This window comes from Aotus nancymaae, unplaced genomic scaffold (assembly GCF_030222135.1).
Source record: "Aotus nancymaae isolate 86718 unplaced genomic scaffold, 86718_ANA_hifiasm-v0.15.2.pri h1tg000003l, whole genome shotgun sequence".
In the NCBI taxonomy this organism is placed as follows: domain Eukaryota; kingdom Metazoa; phylum Chordata; class Mammalia; order Primates; family Aotidae; genus Aotus; species Aotus nancymaae.
The window spans coordinates 21,146,840-21,168,279 of record NW_026988414.1 but is presented as its reverse complement, the minus strand read 5'-3'; the positions used below and the strand labels follow the sequence as shown (position 1 = coordinate 21,168,279).

The window sequence follows — 21,440 nt, the reverse complement described above, 5'->3', positions numbered from 1 at the left end:
ACCCTTCCCAGCCCCTGGGAACCATCCTTTTGCTCTCCACGTCTATGAGTTCAATTGTTTTGATGTTTAGATCCCACAAATAAATGAGAACATGCAATGTTTGTCTTTCTGTGCCTGGCTAATTTCACTTACCATAATGATCCCCAGTTTGATGTATGTCTTTATAAATGACTGGATCTCATTGTTTTTATGGCTGAAAAGTACTCCATTGTGTATATATAACATAATTTCTTTATCCATTCATCTGTTAATGGTTGCTTACAAATCTTAGTTACTGTAAGCACACAGGTTGCTTACAAATCTTAGTTATTGTAAACAGTGCTGTAACAAACATAGACGTCCAGATATCTATTTGATATACTGATGTCCTTTCTTTTACTTATATATCCAGCAGTGGGATTGCTGGATCATATGGAAGCTAAATTTTTAGTTTTTTGAGGAAACTTCAAACTATTCTCCATAGTGGTTGTACTAATTTACATTTCCACATCAACAGTGTACAAGGGTTCCCTTATCTACATATCCTTGTCAGCATTTGTTATTGCCTGTCTTTTAGATATAAGGTATTTTCACTAAAGTGAGATGATATCTCATTGTAGATTTTTTGTTTCTGTGATGATCAATAATGTTGAGCACTTTTTCATATGCCTGTTTGCCATTTGCATGTCTTCTTTTGAGAAACTGTTCAAATCTTTTGCCTATTTTTGATTGGATTAATATATTTTTTATTGTAGAGTTGTTTGAGCTCCTTATGTATTCGGGTTATTAATCTTTTGTCAGATGGGTAGTTTTCAAATATTTTCTCCCATTATGTTGGTTGTCTCTTCAGTTTGTTTCTTGTATCCTTTGCTGTGCAGAAGCCTTTTAATTTGATGTGATTCCATTTGTCCATTTTTGTTTTGATTACTTGTGCTTGTGGGTACTGCTCAAGAAATTTTTGCCCAGAACAATGTCCTGGAGATTTTCCCCAATGTTTTCTTGTACTAGTTTTATAGTTTGAAGTCTTAGCTTTAAGCCTTTAATCTATTTTGATTTGGTTTTTATATATGGAGAGAGGTAGAGGTCTAGTTTCATTCTTTTGTATGTGGATATCCAGTTTTCCACACATTATTTACTCTTGGAGAGACTGTCTTTTTCCCAGTGTATGTTCTTAGTACCTTTTTTGAAAATGAGTTCCCTGTAGGTGTGTGGATTTCTTTTGAGTTCTCTATTTTATTCCATTGGTCTATGTATCTCTTTTGATGCAGGTACCATACTGTTTTGGTTACTCTAGCTCTGTAGTATGATTTCAAGTAAGGCAATGTGATTCTTCCAGTTTTATTCTTTTTGCTTGAGATAGGTTTGGCTATTCTGGGCCTTTTGTGGTCCCACATAAATTTTAGGATTTTTTTTCTATTTCTGTGATGAATGTCATTGGTATTTTCATAGGAATTGCACTGAATATGTAGATTGCTTTGGGTAGTATGGACATTTTAACAATACTGATTTCCAATCCATTAATGTGATTTTTTTTTTTTTTTGGTATCCTCATCAATTTCTTTCATCGGTGTTTTATAGTTTTCATTATAGAGATATTTGACTTATTTAATTCCTAGCTATTTAATTTTATATGTGGCGATTGTAAACAGGATTACTTTTTAAATTTCTTTTTCATATTGTTCATTGTTGGTATATATAAATGTCACTGATTTTTGTATGTTGATTTTGTATCCTGCAACTTCACAGAATATATCCATTCTAACAGTTTTCTGTGTAGTCTTTAGGTTTTTCCAAATATAAGAGCATAAAATCTGCAAACAAATATAATTCTTCCCTTCCAGTTTGGATGGTCCTTTATATTTCTCTCTTGTCCGATTGCTCTAGGTAGGACTTCCAGTACTGTGTTGAGTAACAGTGGTGACAGTGGGCATCCTTGTTGCATTCTAGATTAGAGGAAAGGCTTTCAGTTTTTCCTCATTCAGTATGATACTAGCTGTGTGTCTGTCATACATGGCTTTTATTATTTTGAGGCATTTTCCTTCTGTTTTTGAGGGTTTTTTTTTATCATGAAGAGATGTTCAATTTTTATCAAATGCTTTTTCAGCATATATTGAGATAATCCTATGGTTTTTACACTTCATCTGTTTACATGATGTAGCACATTGATTAATTTTTGTATTCATAACTTTATATTGTTAACTATTCTTGCATATGTTGAACTATTCTTGTATCCCAGGGATAAATTCCACTTAGCCATGAGAGATGATCTTTCCAAAGTATTGTTGAATTTGGTTTGCTAGTATTTTGTGCAATCTGGATAGACTGATAATCCCAAATCATCAAGTCCTGGTTCATTTTTTGCTTAGCAGGTTTTCCATCCACTTATCTTTTTCCTCTTGAATTTTACTAGAAGCAGCAAAACGAAATGAGGCCACACCTTCAACACATTGCTTAGAAACTTCTTTAGCTAAATATCTGAGATCATCATTTATAAGCTTTGTTTTCCACATAACTGCAGGGCACCATTCAGCTAAGTTCCCTGTCCTACATGACAAGGATCCCCTTTTCCTCCTTTCCTAGTAACATGCTCCTTATTTTCACCCAAGTCCTCATCAGTAGTGCTTTGAACATACATATTTCTACCAACAGTCTGTTCATGATAATTTAGGTATTCTTTAAGATGATTTCGATTTTCTCTGCCATGTAACTTTCTTCCTTCCAAGTCCTCAGGAGCAGAATTACTAACATGCATATTTTTATTAACAGTCTCTTTGAGGAAATGTAGGCTTTTTCTAGAATGCTCTTCAAAATTTTTTCAGTTCTACCTACTCCTCAATTGCAAAGCAACATCCACATTTTTTGGGATTTGTTGCAGCAGCACCACACTTCCAGGTACCAAAATCTGTATTTATTTCCTATTCTTACTGTAACAAATTACCACAAACTTAGTGCCCTAAAATAACATAAAGGTACTATGTTATAGTTCTGGAGGTCACAAGTATGAAATAAATCTCTCTGGGCTAAAATCAAAGTGTTTTCAGGTCTGAGTTCCTTCTGGAGGCTCAAGGGAAGAATCTGATTTCTTGCCTTTCTCAGCTTCTAGAGGCTACCTGCACCCCTTGGCCTCTCCTCCATTTATAACACTAGCAATGGCACCACTCTGACCTCTGCCTCCATTCTCATTCCTCCTTTTATCAATCTGCCTCCCTCTTCCATTTTTTTTAAGGATACTTATTATTACACGGGGCCCATTTGAATAGTCCAGAACACCACATTTTAAGATTCTTAACATTTGCAAAATAAGGTGACATATTGACAGATTTTGGTGATTAAGACAAGAACCTTTGAGGGACTGTTATTCTGCTTACCACACACATTTGCCATAAAAAAAAAAAATCTTATTTGACACTGGGGTCTGTCGGAGGGAAATAGGGGACGGACAGCAGGGGGTGGGGGAGCTGGGGAGAGATAGCTTGGGGAGAAATGCCAGATATAGGTGATGGGGAGGAAGGCAGCAAATCACACTGCCATGTGTGTACCTATGCAACAATCTTGCATGTTCTTCACATGTACCCCAAAACCTAAAATGCAATTAAAAAATATAATCACACACAAAAAATCTTATTCTCAACAAATGGTTTGCATGTAATTAAATAGATAATATATGTAAAGCATATATTTTTATAGGTAGAAGTTGTTTTGCTTCCTTATGATCCCAAGTAACTAGAACTGTGTCTGGCACTTGTTAGCATTCAATAAATAATTGTTTAATGAAAGAATGAATATTCAACTAATCGTTAGTTAATCCTATAAATAATTAACCCTTTCTGTTCATTACATTTATACATATGCATCTTCATTAGCTATAAATAGCTACTACTTCCCAGAAATTATGGAGACAAGACACCTATATCTTGGTTTGATATGCTTTCCTGAATTAAGTAAACTTTAAATTTTGTCTTATCAGTAGGCATCACCTTTTGAAAGCATTTTTGAAGGACTATGGTACTTTGACTATTGGAGCCTAAGAAAGATTAGAATATAATGTTAGCTTTATATTACCAAGTACGGTTATCCTATTATTCAGAACTCACTCAAGTTTCCTTTCCCCTTTATTCTACTTACTCATTAAGTCATCAGTTTGATAAATTAATCATAGCTGAAAAATCACAGATGAAGCACTAATCTGTCATTTTTCTCTGTGACCTGCAGGCTCTTTGACACCCGGTACAGCATCCGGGAGAATGGGCAGCTCCTCACCATCCTGAGTGTGGAAGATAGTGATGATGGCATTTACTGCTGCACAGCCAACAATGGTGTGGGAGGAGCTGTGGAGAGTTGTGGAGCCCTGCAAGTGAAGATGAGTGAGTGGGAAAGAGATTTGTCTATTGATTTGAAAGTTGACTTGGTACACTTTATTTATTTGAGACAGAGTCTCGCTCTGTCGCCCAGGCTGAAGTGCAGTGGTGCGATCTTCACCGCAACCTCTGCCTTCTGGGTTCAAGCAATTCTCCTCCCTCAGTCTCCTGAGTTGCTGGGACTATAGGCACATGTTACCACGTCCAACTAGATTTTTGGATTTTTAGTAGAGATGGGGTTTCACCGTGTTAGCCAGGCTGGTCTAGATCTCCTGACCTCGTTGATCCACCCACCTTGAACTCCCAATATGCTAGGATTACAGGCATGAGTCACCAGGCCCAGCCTGACTTGGTATACTTTAAAATAGTCAGTAAATAGAGATTTTCTCAGGCCTGGCAATTCAGCAGTGAGACAAGTTCAAGTTCAAAGCATAACCTTGAGGCCAGTTAACTGCACACCTCTCATGTCTGCCATCAACCAACTACCCTAAGGCAAGCCTCTCAATTCTCTCTCTTCTCCCATTTTCTTGACTTCACACATCTCCTGACTTCTTACACCCTGAATTCTTTCACTGTGAAACTTTCCTCTAAAGCCTTTACCCTAAACCTGTGAAACATAATTGGACATCCTTTTTATTTCTAACCTCTTTGTAGACACTTTTACCCTTTTGCCTTATTTCAAATTTGATATTCTTCTGAGTGATTTTCTGCTTCAATGGAAGCTGTTCTATTTTTCCCCACTTCATGTCTGCAAGGCTATCAAACACTAATAGGCAATCTCCCTGCCCTCATTGCTGCTTTTAAGCCATTCTATTTTGTATTCCTTTGCAAAATCTTTCCTCTCATGAGGGCTTATGCCATTTTGACCTATCTTTCCTCTAACTCTATTCATTATGTCATCTGCTCTTCTAGGAACTCCCCCATATTTATTAAAGACTTTGATTCCAGGTTTACTATCTTCTATCTATCTCTACTCCTGCAATCACCCTAAGAAATTTTAACGGCCGTGAAATAGAACCACTAGCCACTTAATTCTCACAATTCCTTGACCTCCACAAATCCAGTGATGTTTGTCTTTTTTTTTTTTTTTTTCAGTTTTAAGGCCCATACTTTTAACCTCTTTGTACACACATATATAGTAGTAGTTTAGGTGAGTCTCCCACTATGAGGAAATGTGGTTTGATTTTCTATTTTTAACTTTTCTTTTGAGTTCAGGGGTACATCTGCAGAATGTGCAGGTGTTTTATGTAGGTAAACATGTGCCATGGTGGTATAATGCACAGATGATCCCATCACCTAGGTTTTAAGCCCAGCATCCATTCTGTTCTTCTTGATGCTCTCCCTTTCCCCCCAACGCCCCCACCACAGGCCCTAGTGTGTGTTTTTCCTCCATCATTAGCTTCCACTGATAAGTGAGAACACGCAGTGTTTGGTTTTCTGTTCCTGTGTTAGTTTGAGGATAATGGCTTCCAACTCCATCCACATCCCTACAAAGGAGATGATCTCATTTCATTTTATGGCTGCATAGTATTCCATGGTGTATATGTACCACATTTTCTTTATCCAATCTATCATTAATGGGTATTTTGTGGGATATTTAGGTTGTTTGTATTAACTTTCTTTTTTTTTTTTTTTTTTTGAGACGGAGTTTCACCCAGGATGGAGTGCAGTGGTGTGATCTTGGCTCACTGCAACCTTTGCTTGCTCAGTTCAAGCAATTCTCCTACCTCAGCCTCCCAAGTAGCTGGGATTATAGGCATGTGCCACCACACCTGGCTAATTGTATTTTTAGTAGAGGCGGGATTTTGCCAAGTTGGCCAGGCCGGTCTTGAACTCCTAACCTCGAGTGATCTGCCTGCCTTGGCCTCCCAAAGTTCTGGTATTACAGGCATGAGCCACCATACCCAGCCTGTTTGTGTTAATTCTTTATCAGCCTACCGAATCGATGACTCACTCTTGACCACGTCACCCTCTGGAAGTGGACTGCATTTAAAATCTTCAGCTCCAGTATGTCACTCCCTGATTATGGATATTTTTTGGTTCAGCCTTGTCAGATGAGATAAACAGTTTCCCATACTCATGACTTGCTTCCAAATAGAGTTAGTGGGCACAAACTTTCTTTGTCACCTTCTCAGCTAACAACATCTCAGTCTCCCTCATTCTCTTACTCTTGCTATACAACATCAACATCACCAGCATCATCATGTTTTCTTCCCTTGATTCCTCTCTGTTCTCCTTTCCGTTGACTCCCCAATCGGGCTTTTATTTCCTTCTATACTTAGTTCTCTCTTCTACCTGGTGGTGTATCATCAAACACTGCCTTACCAGCATCTTTAAATCTCATGATTTCCCATCCTGCAAGTAACTGCTACTTGCAAACTGTCAATCTTACAATGATGTAACCTTCATCTTCTCTTCTCTGACACATTACTCATGGGAAAATATCTTATAACCATACATACTGGCACCACACAAATTAGAGGAATTTAGTTCTACCTGGGACCTTTATTTTTTTCTTTCATCATCATCTCTTATCTTTCGTAATTTTGCTGGAGGGGGAAATCATTAGGTACTTTCTTCAGAGTGTGAAGATGTAAGATATTTTCTGAATTTTTCCATGGCTGAATTCTTCACTTCACTCACATTCTTGAATAACAATTTTGCTGAGTGTAGAATCAGAGTTTTAAAAGCTTTTCCCTTTAGTTTTAATAGACAATCCACTGTTGCATATAAGAAGTCTTTTTCTCATTTCTTTACAAGTAAATTTGATATATCGCTCAAAAATGTTAGGATTTTTCTTTTTATTTCTAGAGTTCATAAATTTCACAAACTGACAAGAATATGTTAGGTGTATTATTAAAAATTATTTCTATTCAGTTTTAGGTGAGCCTTTTTTTTTTTCTTTTTCTTTTTTGAGACAAGGTCTCACTCTGTAACTCAGGCTGTAGTGCAGTGGTATGATCATGGCTCACTGCAGCCTTGACTACCCAGCCTTAAGCAATCCTCCTGCTGCAGCCTTCCAAGTAGCTGGGACTATAGGCATGAGCCACGATGCCCAGCCATTTTTTTTTTTTTTTTAGAAGAGCTAAGTTCTCACTATGTTGCACAGTCTGGTCTTAAACTCCTGTGCTCAAATTATCCTCCCACCTTGGCCTCCCAAAGTATTGAGATTATAGGAGTGAGCCATGCACCAGCATAGGTGGGCCTTTTTGATCTAAAAACCAAAGTTTTTTGAAAATCAGGTACATTTTCTTTAGTACTTTTTTCTTTTTTCTTTCTCTATGACTTCAAATTTTTCTTCTCATATTTTCTGCATGTCTTGATATCCTACTCTCTTGAAGATTCCTTTACGTTTTCCTTCATACCATTAATGTGGTCTCCAGTATGACTATTCTGTCATTCTGAGTGTTTTGGCCTTAAAAACTATATTTTTAATTTCTAAAAATTTCCTCGATGGCTCTTTTTTCCATAACAAACTCACTTGTGTGATACAATATTTATTTAAACTTCTAAGGATATCACTAGTGCATCTTTTTAAAAGACATTTTCTTTTTTTTCCCCCTGCTTTACTTTTATTTCCTTCAAAAAAAAAAAATGATTTGTTTTGGTTCCATCCTTTTATGTTTACAATTTTTCTCAAATAGATCTTTTATTTTTTGGTCATAAATATACATGGAGTCTTCAGTTAATTAGGATAAGAAGCTGGTAGGAACAGCAGGACTTTATGGAATACTGATTTGGCACTTACTGTGTATAAATAGGTAGGGATCTTCCTATATGCAGGCTTCCCTTCAGTAGGCAGAGCAGTAAGAAATCAGATAAGGAAGTTGGAATGCTCTCATTTGCTAAATAGTAAAGACTTGATTCTGAGGATGAAACACATTCAAGTATTTCATTACTTTGTGACACTGCCTTTCTTTTGAATGTTTTGCATATTTTCTCTGGCCCATATGTTCTTGATTTGGGTTCTATATTAAATCGCCTTTTCTTTTCTTGTCTTCTTTTTACCAACCTCTCCTTTGGAGATCTCATCCATTCATGTGGATATGCACTGGTGTGGCCGTTCAAATTGATAAAATTTTGGAATGCTTGCATACTTCTTGGAAAAACCTGCTTCACAAGGCTCCCAAGATCCCCCAACCCCTGTCACTACTCCAGCTCTCTTAAGCCCTCCCCTAAGAGCTCCCTCTCCTAAATTCCTAATGGCCCATCAGCTAAAGTCTCATTGGCACAGCGGGATCCTTCCAGCATCCTGCTTTAAGATAACCAGTTCTGATTGGTCAGTACTTATGGCTCCACCCTGAATCATGTTCCCTTACAGTGCATATTTATGGCTATGCGTCAGTACTCTAGTCATTCCTAGTTGACTTTATATTCAATTTCCTAAATGGGAATTCCTCACCCCTCACCTAACAGATGACCAAGACATCACATCACTGAGAAGACAGGAGTTTTTTGCTTTAACCAAAGGCCTTTACCTAAGACATTATCTGTGCCTCAGGTTTACCATAGAGATCTTGCTTAGGGAACCTACGGAAGGCATAGATAATGTTTTTGTTGACTGTCACAGGAATATCAAGTTCTAAGTTTCTGCCAGCAACTGTATGACAATACAACTTACAATTGAGGGACCTGGGCAGTACTGTATCTAAATGTAGGTATTTACAGTTTATTAGAAGGAGAGTTGTATGCTATAGATAGCAGGCAAAGTGATAAAGTTATTTTCCTATAATATGTTTTAAAGTCTTTCTTGTAATTTTGCTATAATGCAGGGCCACAGGAGATAAATGGCAGTGAATGCTTAGATTAAAAACCAACAGGTCATGAAGGGTTTGCAAATATCTCTTACTACCAACATCAAAGCCCCCACTCCTCTCCCACACATTGAAGTAGAAGGAAAAAAAAGTCCTTATTTCATGCTTTCCTTTGTCAAAATAACAAATTGGTTATGGCACATGTCCTGCAAGAAATAAAATGTGTCAATTTCTCAGCAGTCTCTCCTGCCAAGTCCCCCTCTGTATCTGTAACATAAAATTCCTAAGGACATAAATATAGTTTTAACTATTTTATGAATAGTACTAAAATAACTGGTATCCTGAACTTATAAATTATTTTGTTTATTAGATGTAATAATTTTCTTTGAAAGTTTTATGCTGGAGAATAAAAATTAGCTGACAACAACTATTTCTTCTGAAAGATTTACTTGAGTGTTTGAACAGTAAATTACGTTTGCTTTACATAATTAAGTCCCCCAAATTGTATGACAGAATTTCTTCTAATTTCTAATATAACAATACCTGGTTTACTTTCTAGAGAATAAATGTACTTAATTAATAAACATCAAATTTAATAGTCAAATTAAGATGGAAGCTAAAGGGAAAATAGGTCATAATTTGTAACTATATAAGAATATATTTATATCAAATTTTTTTCAAATGTTATGTCTATCAGTATAAATTAAATAATGTTGAATTGCTATGATGACAGCCTTTGTTAATCAACTTTTATTAACTATCTTTTAAAATGATGAATGCTATGGTAACAACACTATTAATATTTTTCATAAATTTGTGTTTTGCTAGTAAGATTCTAATAAAGCAGAGACAATCAAGTGTTTCTAAACTGATTTCTGTTTGAGATATACAGGAAAAAAGTGTCTTAGCATTTGGTGATTTTGTAATGTAACATGCCTCAAATGATTCTTAAAGCAGAGATTTAGAATTAAATTGAAAGTTAGAAACTCTAGGTTTCATCAACCCATATTGCCTTGTTTGTTTTGAATTTTCATTTCTTTTTAGAACCTAAAATAACTCGTCCTCCCATAAACGTGAAAATAATAGAGGGATTAAAAGCAGTCCTACCATGTACTACAATGGGCAATCCTAAACCATCAGTGTCTTGGATAAAGGGAGACAGCCCTCTCAGGGTAAGTGGTTATGATGTTAAAGCTTGTATATAAAATGTATTTAAAAATGTAACATTTCTTTGCACACTCAGTTACACACTTACAAACTAGCCAACATGGTGAAACCCCGTCTCTACTAAAAATAAAAAAATTAGCTTGGCATGGTGGCGCGCACCTGTAATCCCAGCTACTCAGGAGGCTGAGGCAGGAGAATCATTTGAACCCGTGAGGCAGAGTTTGCAGTGAGTCAAAATCACACCAGCACACTCCATCTAGCCTGGGCAACGGAGTGAAACTCCATCTCAAGAAAAAAAAAAAGTTGTTATCTATATGCTTATTTTGTACTGTCTCTGTATCTTATCCCCACATTTAGTGATAAATTATCATACGGCATCATTATTGTCTTTCTATCTTTGTATCACTTAAGAGATCACAAACTATGTTTTTCATTTAACAATACACAGTGTATTCCATGTGGAATACAAAGGTGTCACTATATGTCAATTAACTGAACTAAGGTATAAAATCGCTCAGCTTTGCTTTATTTAAAATAAAATAAGTATTGCTAATTTATAATGATTATCTAATTCTCTGGCTTTCCTTTTGTTATAAATCTTGGTGCTTTTCCTACAATGACAAACAAGGGTGGCTGTACTTGTGTTAGTGAATTTAGGGTCCAAAACAGAAAAGACAGATGTAATATTTAAACTCCAAAGAGTAATTTTAATATCATATGTGAAATTTTCTAGTATTTCAAAGGATAAGTATTCTCCTAAAGATTCCATATAGGGTGCAAGGTAGACCCGATGGTTAAAAGCAATGTGTTTATTTATTTATCTTTATTTCGATAGCTTTTGGGGTACTAGTGGTTTTTGATTACAAGAATGAACTGCATAGTGGCCAAGTCTGAGATTTCAGTGTACCCGTCACCCGAGTACTGTACATTATACCCAGTATGCAGTTTTGTATCTCTCACCACCCCCATCTGCAACATCCCTCCCTTCTAAAGCATTGCTTTTCATCAGACTTAGCTGTGACTTCAGGGAAGTGAAATAAGCCCTTATCTATACACTCATGTGATGAAAGAAAATAAAAATAAACTATACCTCACAGGATCCTGGTGAAGATTCTTTTAGGTACTCCTGCATCATTTCATTTAATATTGTGTGTTTTACATAATAAATGCCCAATAAAGGTCAAAGTGATATCTTTGATGATAATAGTGATGACAATAAGCTGATGATATTTGCCAAATGTATTCTTGATAGACCCATAAACATTTTTGAATTCATGTCCCTATCTCTGGCAGGAAAACTCCCGAATTGCAGTTCTTGAATCTGGGAGCTTGAGGATTCATAATGTACAAAAGGAAGATGCAGGACAGTATCGGTGTGTGGCGAAAAACAGCCTCGGGACAGCATATTCCAAAGTGGTGAAGCTGGAAGTTGAGGGTAAGGAGCTGCATTCCTTCCCCTCACAGTGTGACCAGGGACCTCTCAGTCTACTGTGAAGGCTGCACTGGGGCTTGGGAGAGAAGAGATGTGGGCAGCCCAGTTCCCTCAACTGTCTCAGATATTAGGCCATAAGGTCAAGCCTATGATAACAGAAAAGAAAAACTGAAAAAAGAAAGAAATTTTCACTAGTATAAAAAGTCATATTCCATTGTTTACTCACAATCACTGGTAATTTTTACCAAAATGGACTAAATTCAGTACAACAGTAAAATAATGGAAAACCATTTTAGAACATCTTCCTGGTTTAGACAATTCTTCCCTCATTTATAAATTTGGGCACAGTAATTGTAATCTTTTTCATCATATAGAACAACTTGAAAAAGATGTGATTGGGGGAAGTAGCTATTTTCAGATAGTACTCTATCATAAAGCTTGAAAAAAAATTAACTCAAATTATAAAGCCAAAAATAATCCTAGTTCTATGAGTTATGTTGTCAAAATATTTTTAGTTTCTCTCTGAAAATATTTTTTAATCAGTTAATTCAATAACTTGGTGTGAAACATCTTCACTGAGAAATCAGAATTCAAATAGGTCTAGGTGTTATATTCACTTGTTAGTCGGATCCTTCTTGACCTAAAATTGCACCATATTTTGCTTAAAAAGAGAAGTACCAGTACACCTCTACTAGATGAGTAAACTGAGTATAAACCCTTCCTAGCTCTTCCTGTTGTATGCCAGAGAATTAACATCTTTGGCTCCTAGCTTTCTCATCTGTTAAGTGGGGTTTGCTCTATTTCATGAAGTTAGGTGTTAATAGTGTTTAGCAGAGAGTCTCGTCCTTTGTGCATCCTCAATAAATGTTGGCTATAAGAACTATCATCTATTTTTCTGCTTTTCTCTTATCTGATTGATAAGCATTAGAGTATCTCATACTGGCACAAATTACAGTGCATTCAGGAAGACTTCAAGAGTTTTCCATATTTTGCTTTGATTCCATCCTCCTTTCCATAGGCCAAAATCTATCTTTTTCTGCATATTTTCCTTCTCACTCATATAGTTTTCTATTAGCTCCTTTAAGATTATTTTTATTTCCTTGACGGGCCTTTCTCTCTCAGCTTTAATGATCTCGTTTCCCACATTTACCTCGAATTGAAGTAACATCCTTACTATGTCATTATACCAATTGCTCATAAAATTTCCATTAACTCCTCATGGAAAATAATGAGGTTGTTGGGAATAGTGGCTGTCAGAATATAAAAATATATTTTCAGCAAGTTGCTGTAATTTAATATCTTCTAAATTATCAATGTTATTTAAAGCTTAGTATTCAAAAGCCAGTTGATGTGATTTATTCAGTAAAAACTAAATAAACCTACAAACCCACTCAGACACACATTCGGACTCACTGAATCTCTGTCTGCCTAGTAGATTCAGTGTTTTCTTGTTCTAGATCTAAGGAATAATGGAGAATTAATGCTATCCATTTGTATAAAATATCACAAAGCGTTTTTCTCTTTAAAATATTAAAAATAAGCCTTCTGTACTGTATTATAATATGTAATACTGATCATTTAGGTCACTAGCTTCATAGGTATAAAACAAATTGCCTTAGCTTCGGCCTAGAGAAAATTATCACCAATCTCCATTAGTTGGAGTTATACAGTTTGGTTTTGCATTACCATTTAACTTTGTATCATGCCTTTCAGTAACACTGAATACTGCCTCTTTTTTCCTAACCTTTAAATGGTCATTCTTAGTGCTTTAAAATTAAACACAGGGAGGGGAGCACTACACACTGGGATCTGTTGGGGGGAAATAGGGGAGGGACAGTGGGGGGTGGGGAGTTGGGGAGAGATAGCATGGGAAGAAATGCCAGATATAGGTGAAGGGGAGGAAAGCAGCAAATCACACTGCCACGTATGCACCTATATAACAACTTTGCATGTTCTTCACATGTACCCCAAAACCTAAAATGCAATAAAATAAAAAGAAAATATGGTATTGTGTATATATATATATGATGGAATACTATGCAACCATAAAAAGGAACAAGATCGTGTCCTTTGAAGGGACATGGATAGAGCTCGAAGTTAATATAAGGTAGAGATTTTATTAAATTTGCTAGTACTGAGAGCTCATAACATCATTTAAAGTTACTCTAACAGTAGGTTAGATGATTTTAGCACACATGTCTGTTTCTACCCTCATCTTAATCCCTATTAAAATAGCCAAAATATGTGACATGGTTAGCACAATTGTTGGTACATAATAAGCATTTAATAAGTGACACCTAATATAGTTATTGTTATGATTAAAACATAAAATTCTAACAAATTTGTTTAGGCTCTGGAAGCTCTAAGATACAATGGAGATGTGACCTATTTAGAGATAGGGCTAACTCAACCCACAACTCAGAACAAGTTTTAAAAAAAAAAAAAAAGCAACTGAGAAATGACTGGAGAAACCTCACAAGTACCTGCAGATGCCTGCTAGTTTGGCGATGATGAGGCTGGGCCATGGCCAGTTGGGACAGATGAGCATATGTATGTATCAAGTTGTAACTCTGCAAATTAGTTATGCAGTGGCTGTATCGAATAAGAACTCTGTGGTGCCATTTGATGCTGGGCTACACTTATCACAGACTGGCATCCAGGAAAAGGTAGGTTTTGTCATTGATAGCCTCTAATAAAGATAAACATGCTAGGCCATGGATTGAGTACAATGGATTAACTAAATCTTTGTTGTAACAAACATGAAAGAAACACTCTACCACCTGGAAGTAAAGCTCCCTTTCTAGATTGCCATTTTCAGACTGCTGGATCTCTGCAATGGCAATGTAAAAGTATCCTATACTTTGGTCTTGCCTTAAAATGTTCAAACAGTGACCTACAGAATTAGTGATGGAACCATCTTACTCAAGCATGATGCAGCATGGATGTCTTTCTGAAAGGACGTCCAATGGGAAGGCTAACATTTTAAAGGTGCCATTGATGCTAAACATTTTATGTGGATTATCTTGTTTACTCCTCACTAAAAGTCTGTGACAAGGGACCATATTATGCCATTTTAGGAAACAGAGGAATAGAGAAGATAGCCAACCTACACAAGGCTGCAAAGATAGCTATGCCTAAGAATTTGAGTAAGACTGAATACTGCCTGTTCAATTAAAGAATGAGATAGTCCTATGTGACATTGTCAAGAGAAGTATCTAGATGAAAATGAGGGGAAAAGCCAGAATTCTGAAAATAAAGGAGAGGCTGGGAGCTGAAAAAAAGAGACAGGAGGTACTGACAAATTTTTCTATAAATTTGTCAGAGAAAGGGGAGGAGTCAAAAAAGGGAGCAGTAGCTGGAGCTATGTTCGGTGTGTAGGTCATGTTGCATTACAAGGTTTCTCCTTGCAAAAGACTGAAAGGTTAAAAAAAATTTAAATGTTAAAATATTAATGAGACTGAGCTTGGAGAGAAGGAAAATTTGAACATACACAAGAGAAGAAAATATTCAAGGGAATGTGGTACTGGAGAATGCACAAGGGTTGTATTTGGGGGCCCAGAGGAATGATAAACTGTATGCGGAGGGTGACCACATGTTCCAGTTTTCCCAGGGCAGTTCTGGTTTACACCTGTTGTCCTGGAATCATTATTAATAGAGTCTCTCTTTTACTTTCAGAAGTATCCAAGCTTCCATGATAAATAACATGGTCACTCTCCTTAGACCGGAAGACAGAATGTCCTTCTGTAGTAGGAAGAAAAGAGAAGGGGGTGCTTTCAGTATAAATCAATTCATAAGTTTGGTGGGTGGAATTTGAGAAAATTATGTTCTCATAGTCTCTATTTCCTTTAGGAAGGAGAAATTAGGGTTATCTTTTGAAAACATTTTTGTTAAAGGTCAGGGAAGGGAGTAGGGATGAAGTGAGTTCTAAAATAGTTGTGGGATGGGAGGGATGACTCATAAAGTAAACCAGGATTGTAGAGCAACATTAGAGTTTTAGTAGAAAGCAGGACCATGAATATGCAGTGGCATCAATCTGCATAGCTGCAGGGTTTTTCCCTCCAGTGTTGCTCTGCTGTATAGGTGTAAGTTCAGAAAACAGCAGAAAGCTAAATTCAAAGGCAAGACATCTGTTGGAGTTTTGTCAGGAATGAAAATAGGGCAAAGGATTTGAGACTATTGCAAAAGAGAGATTAAAGCAATTAATCATGAGATCTTTGGCTACCAAATACACCTACAATTTCTGTTTCTTTTTTTCTTGTTGGTTTGTTTTGTTTTGTTTTGAGACAAAGTTGCGCTCTGTTGCTCAGGCTGGAGTGCACAATCTTAGCTTACTGTAGCCTCAAACTTCTAGGCTCAAGCGATTCTCCCACCTCAGCTTCTTGATTAGCTGGTGCTACAAGTGTGCACCACTGTGCCCAGCTATTTTATTTATTCTATTTTATTTTATTTTATAGAGGTTGAGTCTTGCTATGTTGCCCAGGCTGGTTCTCAAACTCCTGGGCTCAAGCAATCCTCCAGCCTCAGCCTCCCAAAATGTTGGGACTATAGGCATGAGTTACCACGCCCAGCCACATCTATGATTTAATTTTCAAATATGCTATATCCTCAGATTTGCACCTAGGATTAAACACTATAGTTCCAGCAATATGACAGACAGACAAGATAATATGAAAATCTTCCTACGACAAACACCCAGAAATGCTGGGCTAGTTGTATAACTCATAAGAATAAAATGCAAATCTCTGGAAGCCCAAAATGGACAGGAATTGCAAAAGTAACAGTAAGCTCATGGGCTGGTTCCTTATTGTTTAAAGGTAATGGGAGAGGTACTCATCCCTCTAACCTAGGAGATTGGTTTGAAGACTCTTAAAAGTGATTAGTTTGAAGATCCTTAAATGAGCAGAAGACAGGGTCTTGACCCATGTGAAATGGATGTTAGCATTCAGGTCCTTGTATAAAGCTGAGAACCACAAAAGTAGAAAGATGGGTCAGAAAATTTTCATCTATGGGCACAAAAACACAACACAATGTCTTGTCTGTCTCCAGTTGTGAGGGAGAAAAAACCAGGTCTTCTTAGGAATGAATACTCAATACTCAGGACTATAGCTTCCATAGGCTTGATATTGACTTAATACTACAAGCACAGTCTGGGAATTCTCAGCTGGAAAAATGAACATACAAACTGGTTTCAGGCTGGGCAGTGGCAGACCTCTATAATTCCAGCACTTTGGGAGGCTAATTGCTTAAGCACTGGAGACCAACCTGGGCAACATGGCAAAACCCCATCTTTACAAAAAATACAACATTTAGCCATCTGTGGTGGTGCATGCCTGTAGTCCCAGCTACTTGGGAGACTGAAGTGGGAGGATGGCTTGAGCCTAGGAGGTGGAGGCTGCAGTAAGCTAAGATCACACCACTGCACTTCAGCCTGGGCAACAGAGTGAAACCCTGTCTCAAAAAAATTTTTTAAAAAGAAAAAAAACACACACCTATACACACAAAACATTGGTTCTAGGACAAAAATTTAACAAGAAAAGAAAAAAAGCTCAAAGAAGCAGCACCTTACCCAGGTTACATAGGATTTTCATGGATATACCTACACTGAGGATGAGGTCACAGTGCAAAAATTCTCACACCTACAGAAAACAACCCACTTTGAGCGAGTGTTATCTAACATAATACAAAATGAAAATTCAGTTAACCAAATAACATCATAGAAACTATAAAATAAGTATGCTTAAACTAATTTAAAATACAAAAGGAGGAATAAAAAATCAAATAAAAATACATTAGGGCTGAGCGCAGTGGCTCATGCCTGTAATCCCAACACTTTGGAAGGCTGAGGAAGGCAGATTACTTGAGGTCAGGAGTTCAAGACCAGTCTGGCCAACATTGTGAAACCCTGTCTCTACTAAAAATACAAAAATTAGCCGGGCATGGTGGTGCAGGCCTGTAGTCCCAGCTACTCAGAAGGCTGAGACAAAAGGATCGCTTAAACCCGGGAGGCAGAGGTCGCAGTGAGCTGAGATGATGCCACTGCACTCCAGCCTGGGCAACAGAGTGAGATTTTGTCTCAAAAAAAAAAAAAATACGTTAGGAAGACAGGCAGTTTTGATAAGGAATTAAATATAATTTTAACAAATAAAAAATATAATTGAAATTAACATTCAGTGGATAAGTAATAGTATATTAGATAGAGATAAAGAGATAATTCACCCATTAGAAATCAGCTCTTCAGAATTTAGAATTCAGTGCAGAAAGATTTTGAAAGGATGGAAAAGATGAAATTGAATTTAAGAAATGATAAAAGATATATTACAGAAAAAGAAAATACAGAAAATATGAGAGGCAATAATACTCAAACTTGATGACTAAGAACTTTCCAGCATTGATGAAAGACTTAAATCTTCAAGTACGTGAAGCACACTAAGTCCCAATCAGTAAAAATGAAGAGCAGAAAAATAAGCATTTCACAGCCAGTCACATCATAATGAAACATCAAAGACAAAGAGATGATCTTAAAATATTGAAGACAGATTACTTATAAGGGACAAGAATTAGGATAACAATAGAGAGGGTGTGTGGAAACTATCACCTTTATCTATCCTTACAATTTGGTATAGGCCCGTGGAGGTTTATGAAACATAAAAATCAAACTTTAAAATGTGTATAGATTTGTCTCAGCAATTTAACTTCTGACAACTTTTTTTTTTTTTTTTTTGATATGGAGTCTTGCTCTGTTGCCCAGCCTGGAGTGCAATAGCGTCATCTCTGCTCACCACAACTCTGCCTCCTGGGTTCAAGTGATTCTCCTGCCTCAGCCTCCAGGGTAGCTGGGATTACAGGCGTGTGCCACCACACTCAGCTAATTTCTTGTGTTTTTAGTAGAGACGGGGTTTCACCATGTTGGCCAGGCTGGTCTCAAACTCCTGACCTCGTGATATGCCCACCTCAGCCTCCCAAAGTGCTGGGATTATATGCTTAAGCCACCGCCCCCGGCCAAGTTCTAACAATTTATCTGAAGGAATATTTGCACAAGTATATGTTCAAGATTATTTGTTACAAAGCCGCCTAGTAAAAAGTTGTAAAGAACTTAAATTTGCATCAATAGGGAACCAACTAAATAGGTGATGAAATTCCATGCAGTCATTAAATAGAATGAGATGGATTTATACACATTAACTTCTAAAATTATCTACCATATATGTGACTTGGGTCGGCTTTCCATCTCTGAGCCTCAGCTTCCTCTACTCTAAAATAGAGATAAACGCAAAACCTACTTCTTAGGATGTTTGATTATTAAATAGTTAATATAGATGCACACTGTATACTATATTATTTGCTGTTTTATTATTTATTTCATTATTTAGTAAGTACTTATATAGTGCTTACCATGTGCAAGGTACTGTTCTAAGTGCTTTAGAATATTTATTCATTACCAATATAATACATTCATAAGTGAAAAAGTTAAGAACAGTATATCTTTTTATTATATATTAGAGTACGTGTATATCAAACTCTTAAGTCATCATCTCTGCATAGAAAATTATATGGGGGTAACTTCTATTTTATACTTTATGTAGGTCTATCTTTCTGCATCTTTATGAAGAGAACTTTATGATTAGAAAAAGTTAATACATGTATTAATGCTTTGGAAAAAACACTTCTTCCAAATATTATAGTATTTTGATAAAGTAACATGAATCTTTCTGTTCATTAGTTTGATATTTTTGCAGTTCTGTTGCTCCACTGATCTCCAGGACAAACTCAGGGATAGGAAAAGTTTTGTCAAAGGCAATGGATTCCTATGTTGATTAGGTTTTCACAACACTTGGATACTGGCTGAAGAATTTTTAGGTGGAGGTCCTGATGAACAGGACACAGAATGTGCCATTTTCTTAGGGAAGGAAGCAATCCATTAAGATTGTGAGCTCGAAGCCTACAAGAGGAAGTTAGCAAAGCCACCTAGATGGAGGAAGTGAGGGGGATCAGAGAACAGTAGCTGCTGATGAAGTCTCCATCTATCTGAATTTTCTATGTAGAGGTGGAAACCTGGAATTTATGATTTTATAGTCTGGAATGGTTTGGAGGATCCAGCACAAAAGTTTTGTTAGGGTTCTGATTTCTCAGTGAACATTTTCCACACTTTGTTGGGTGTTACTGACTTACAGCTTAAAGGGAAAAGTAAAATAAAGTCAAGTTCCTATAGGAAAAGGAAGCACTGCTAGGTCAGAGCTATTTAGGATACTGATGTGACATTGACAGGGAAGCCTCTGTTGTTTCCCAGATGCCACAGTCATCGGAATGAAGAAGAAAGTTTTCTATCTCACAACTGTGGAGGCTCTTCTAGAAAGGTTAAGCCCTGTCTCAGGCCCCTGTGTGCCAAAGGGCTTTAGGAAAGGATTCATGGCAGGATGTGAGCAGGGAACATCTTATCGTCTGACATTGCCAGAGAAAGCTACATATCATATTTCATACATCCTAAGATGCTCATTTTTTCATATTTTGGCATATCTGGGTTGCATCTCAGTCATTAATCCCTTACAATCATGACTGAATAAATTTTAGTTTCTTTGTTGCACATTTTAATACCTCTGAAATTGAGATTTGTCTTACAGGTGCTAAAGGCATTCACACCCGGTTTGTGGCTCCTGCCATCCAGCTAAGATCTTTCCTTGGCTGTCTCCAAATATGAGAATGAATATACAGTACTAAAACAAAAATAAATCAACCATGTTGGCTCATAAAGCTTCATTTTTAACTAGAAATTATCCTGCTGCCCAAGATCATTTCATTAGTTCCTCACAGAAATAAAAGCATTATTTTCAGTGAGATGATGCCAGCTAGCCTTTTTCCCTCAAAACCTTTTATTTGCTGCCTGTTTGTTTTATTAGGTTGAAATAGAGACTAAGTGGCTTTTCAGGGCCATATAGAGGAAATTCTCTTCTCAGAGACAGTTTGGTCTGCTTCTCTAACCCACTTCATATTCTACTTTAGGCATGGTATGTAGCCAAAGAGTGATCTATATTTTTTTCTTAGATATCTGAAGACATTTTCTCCTGAGTACCTCTAAGGCCAGGAAGACAGGCACTCAGGGGCAGAGCGATATGGCAATAGAAAATGCTGATTTGAATGTAGGGCTGGAATTTTCAATGAGGGCTTGCTATGGTTATTGCTTGGGACAAATTTTGAAATACAAGATTCTGATTTTTACTTTCCTATTTTGACCAGAGGCATATGCCCCCTTTAAAATGCTATATCAGAGGGCCAACCATAGTAGTTCACACCTTTAATCCCAGCACTCTGGGAGGCTGAGGTGGGCAGATCACTTGAGGTCAGGAGTTGGAAACCAGCCTGGGCAACATGGTGAAGCCACATCTCTACTAAATATGCAAAAATTAGCCATGCATGGTGGTATGCACCTGTAATCCCAGCTACTTGGGAGGCTGAGGCAAGAGAATCACTTAAGCCTGGGAGGCGGAGGTTGCAATAGCTGAGATATAGTCACTGAACTCCAGCCTGGGTGACAGAGTGAGACCCTGTCTCAAAAAAAAAAAAAAAAAAAAAAAAAAAAAGAGAGAGAGAGAGAGAAATAGGTCCTCTGACCAGTGCAGGGGCTCATGCCTGTAATCTCAATACACTGGAAGGCCAAGGTGGGTGAATTGCTTGAGTACAGGAATTCAAGATGAGACTGGGTGACGTGGCAAAATCCTTATCGCTACAATAAAATAAAATATCAGACCATAGAAA

General features: G+C 37.0%; 1 protein-coding gene and 1 long non-coding RNA gene across 3 annotated transcripts in view; one reads left to right on the top strand and one right to left on the bottom strand.

The window, feature by feature from the left end:
* Window positions 1–21,440, bottom strand: part of LOC135276047 (uncharacterized) — a 142,493-nt gene that overhangs the window by 21,000 nt on the left and 100,053 nt on the right. The window lies entirely within an intron of this gene.
* The window catches only part of MUSK (muscle associated receptor tyrosine kinase), a 127,708-nt gene that overhangs the window by 14,680 nt on the left and 91,588 nt on the right, over window positions 1–21,440 (top strand). For both annotated transcript variants that reach the window (XM_064379005.1, XM_064379002.1), the window contains exons 3-5: window positions 4,192–4,343; window positions 10,136–10,263; window positions 11,552–11,693. In XM_064379005.1, the coding sequence (XP_064235075.1) occupies window positions 4,192–4,343; window positions 10,136–10,263; window positions 11,552–11,693 (422 nt within the window). The remainder of the gene's footprint in view (window positions 1–4,191; window positions 4,344–10,135; window positions 10,264–11,551; window positions 11,694–21,440) is intronic.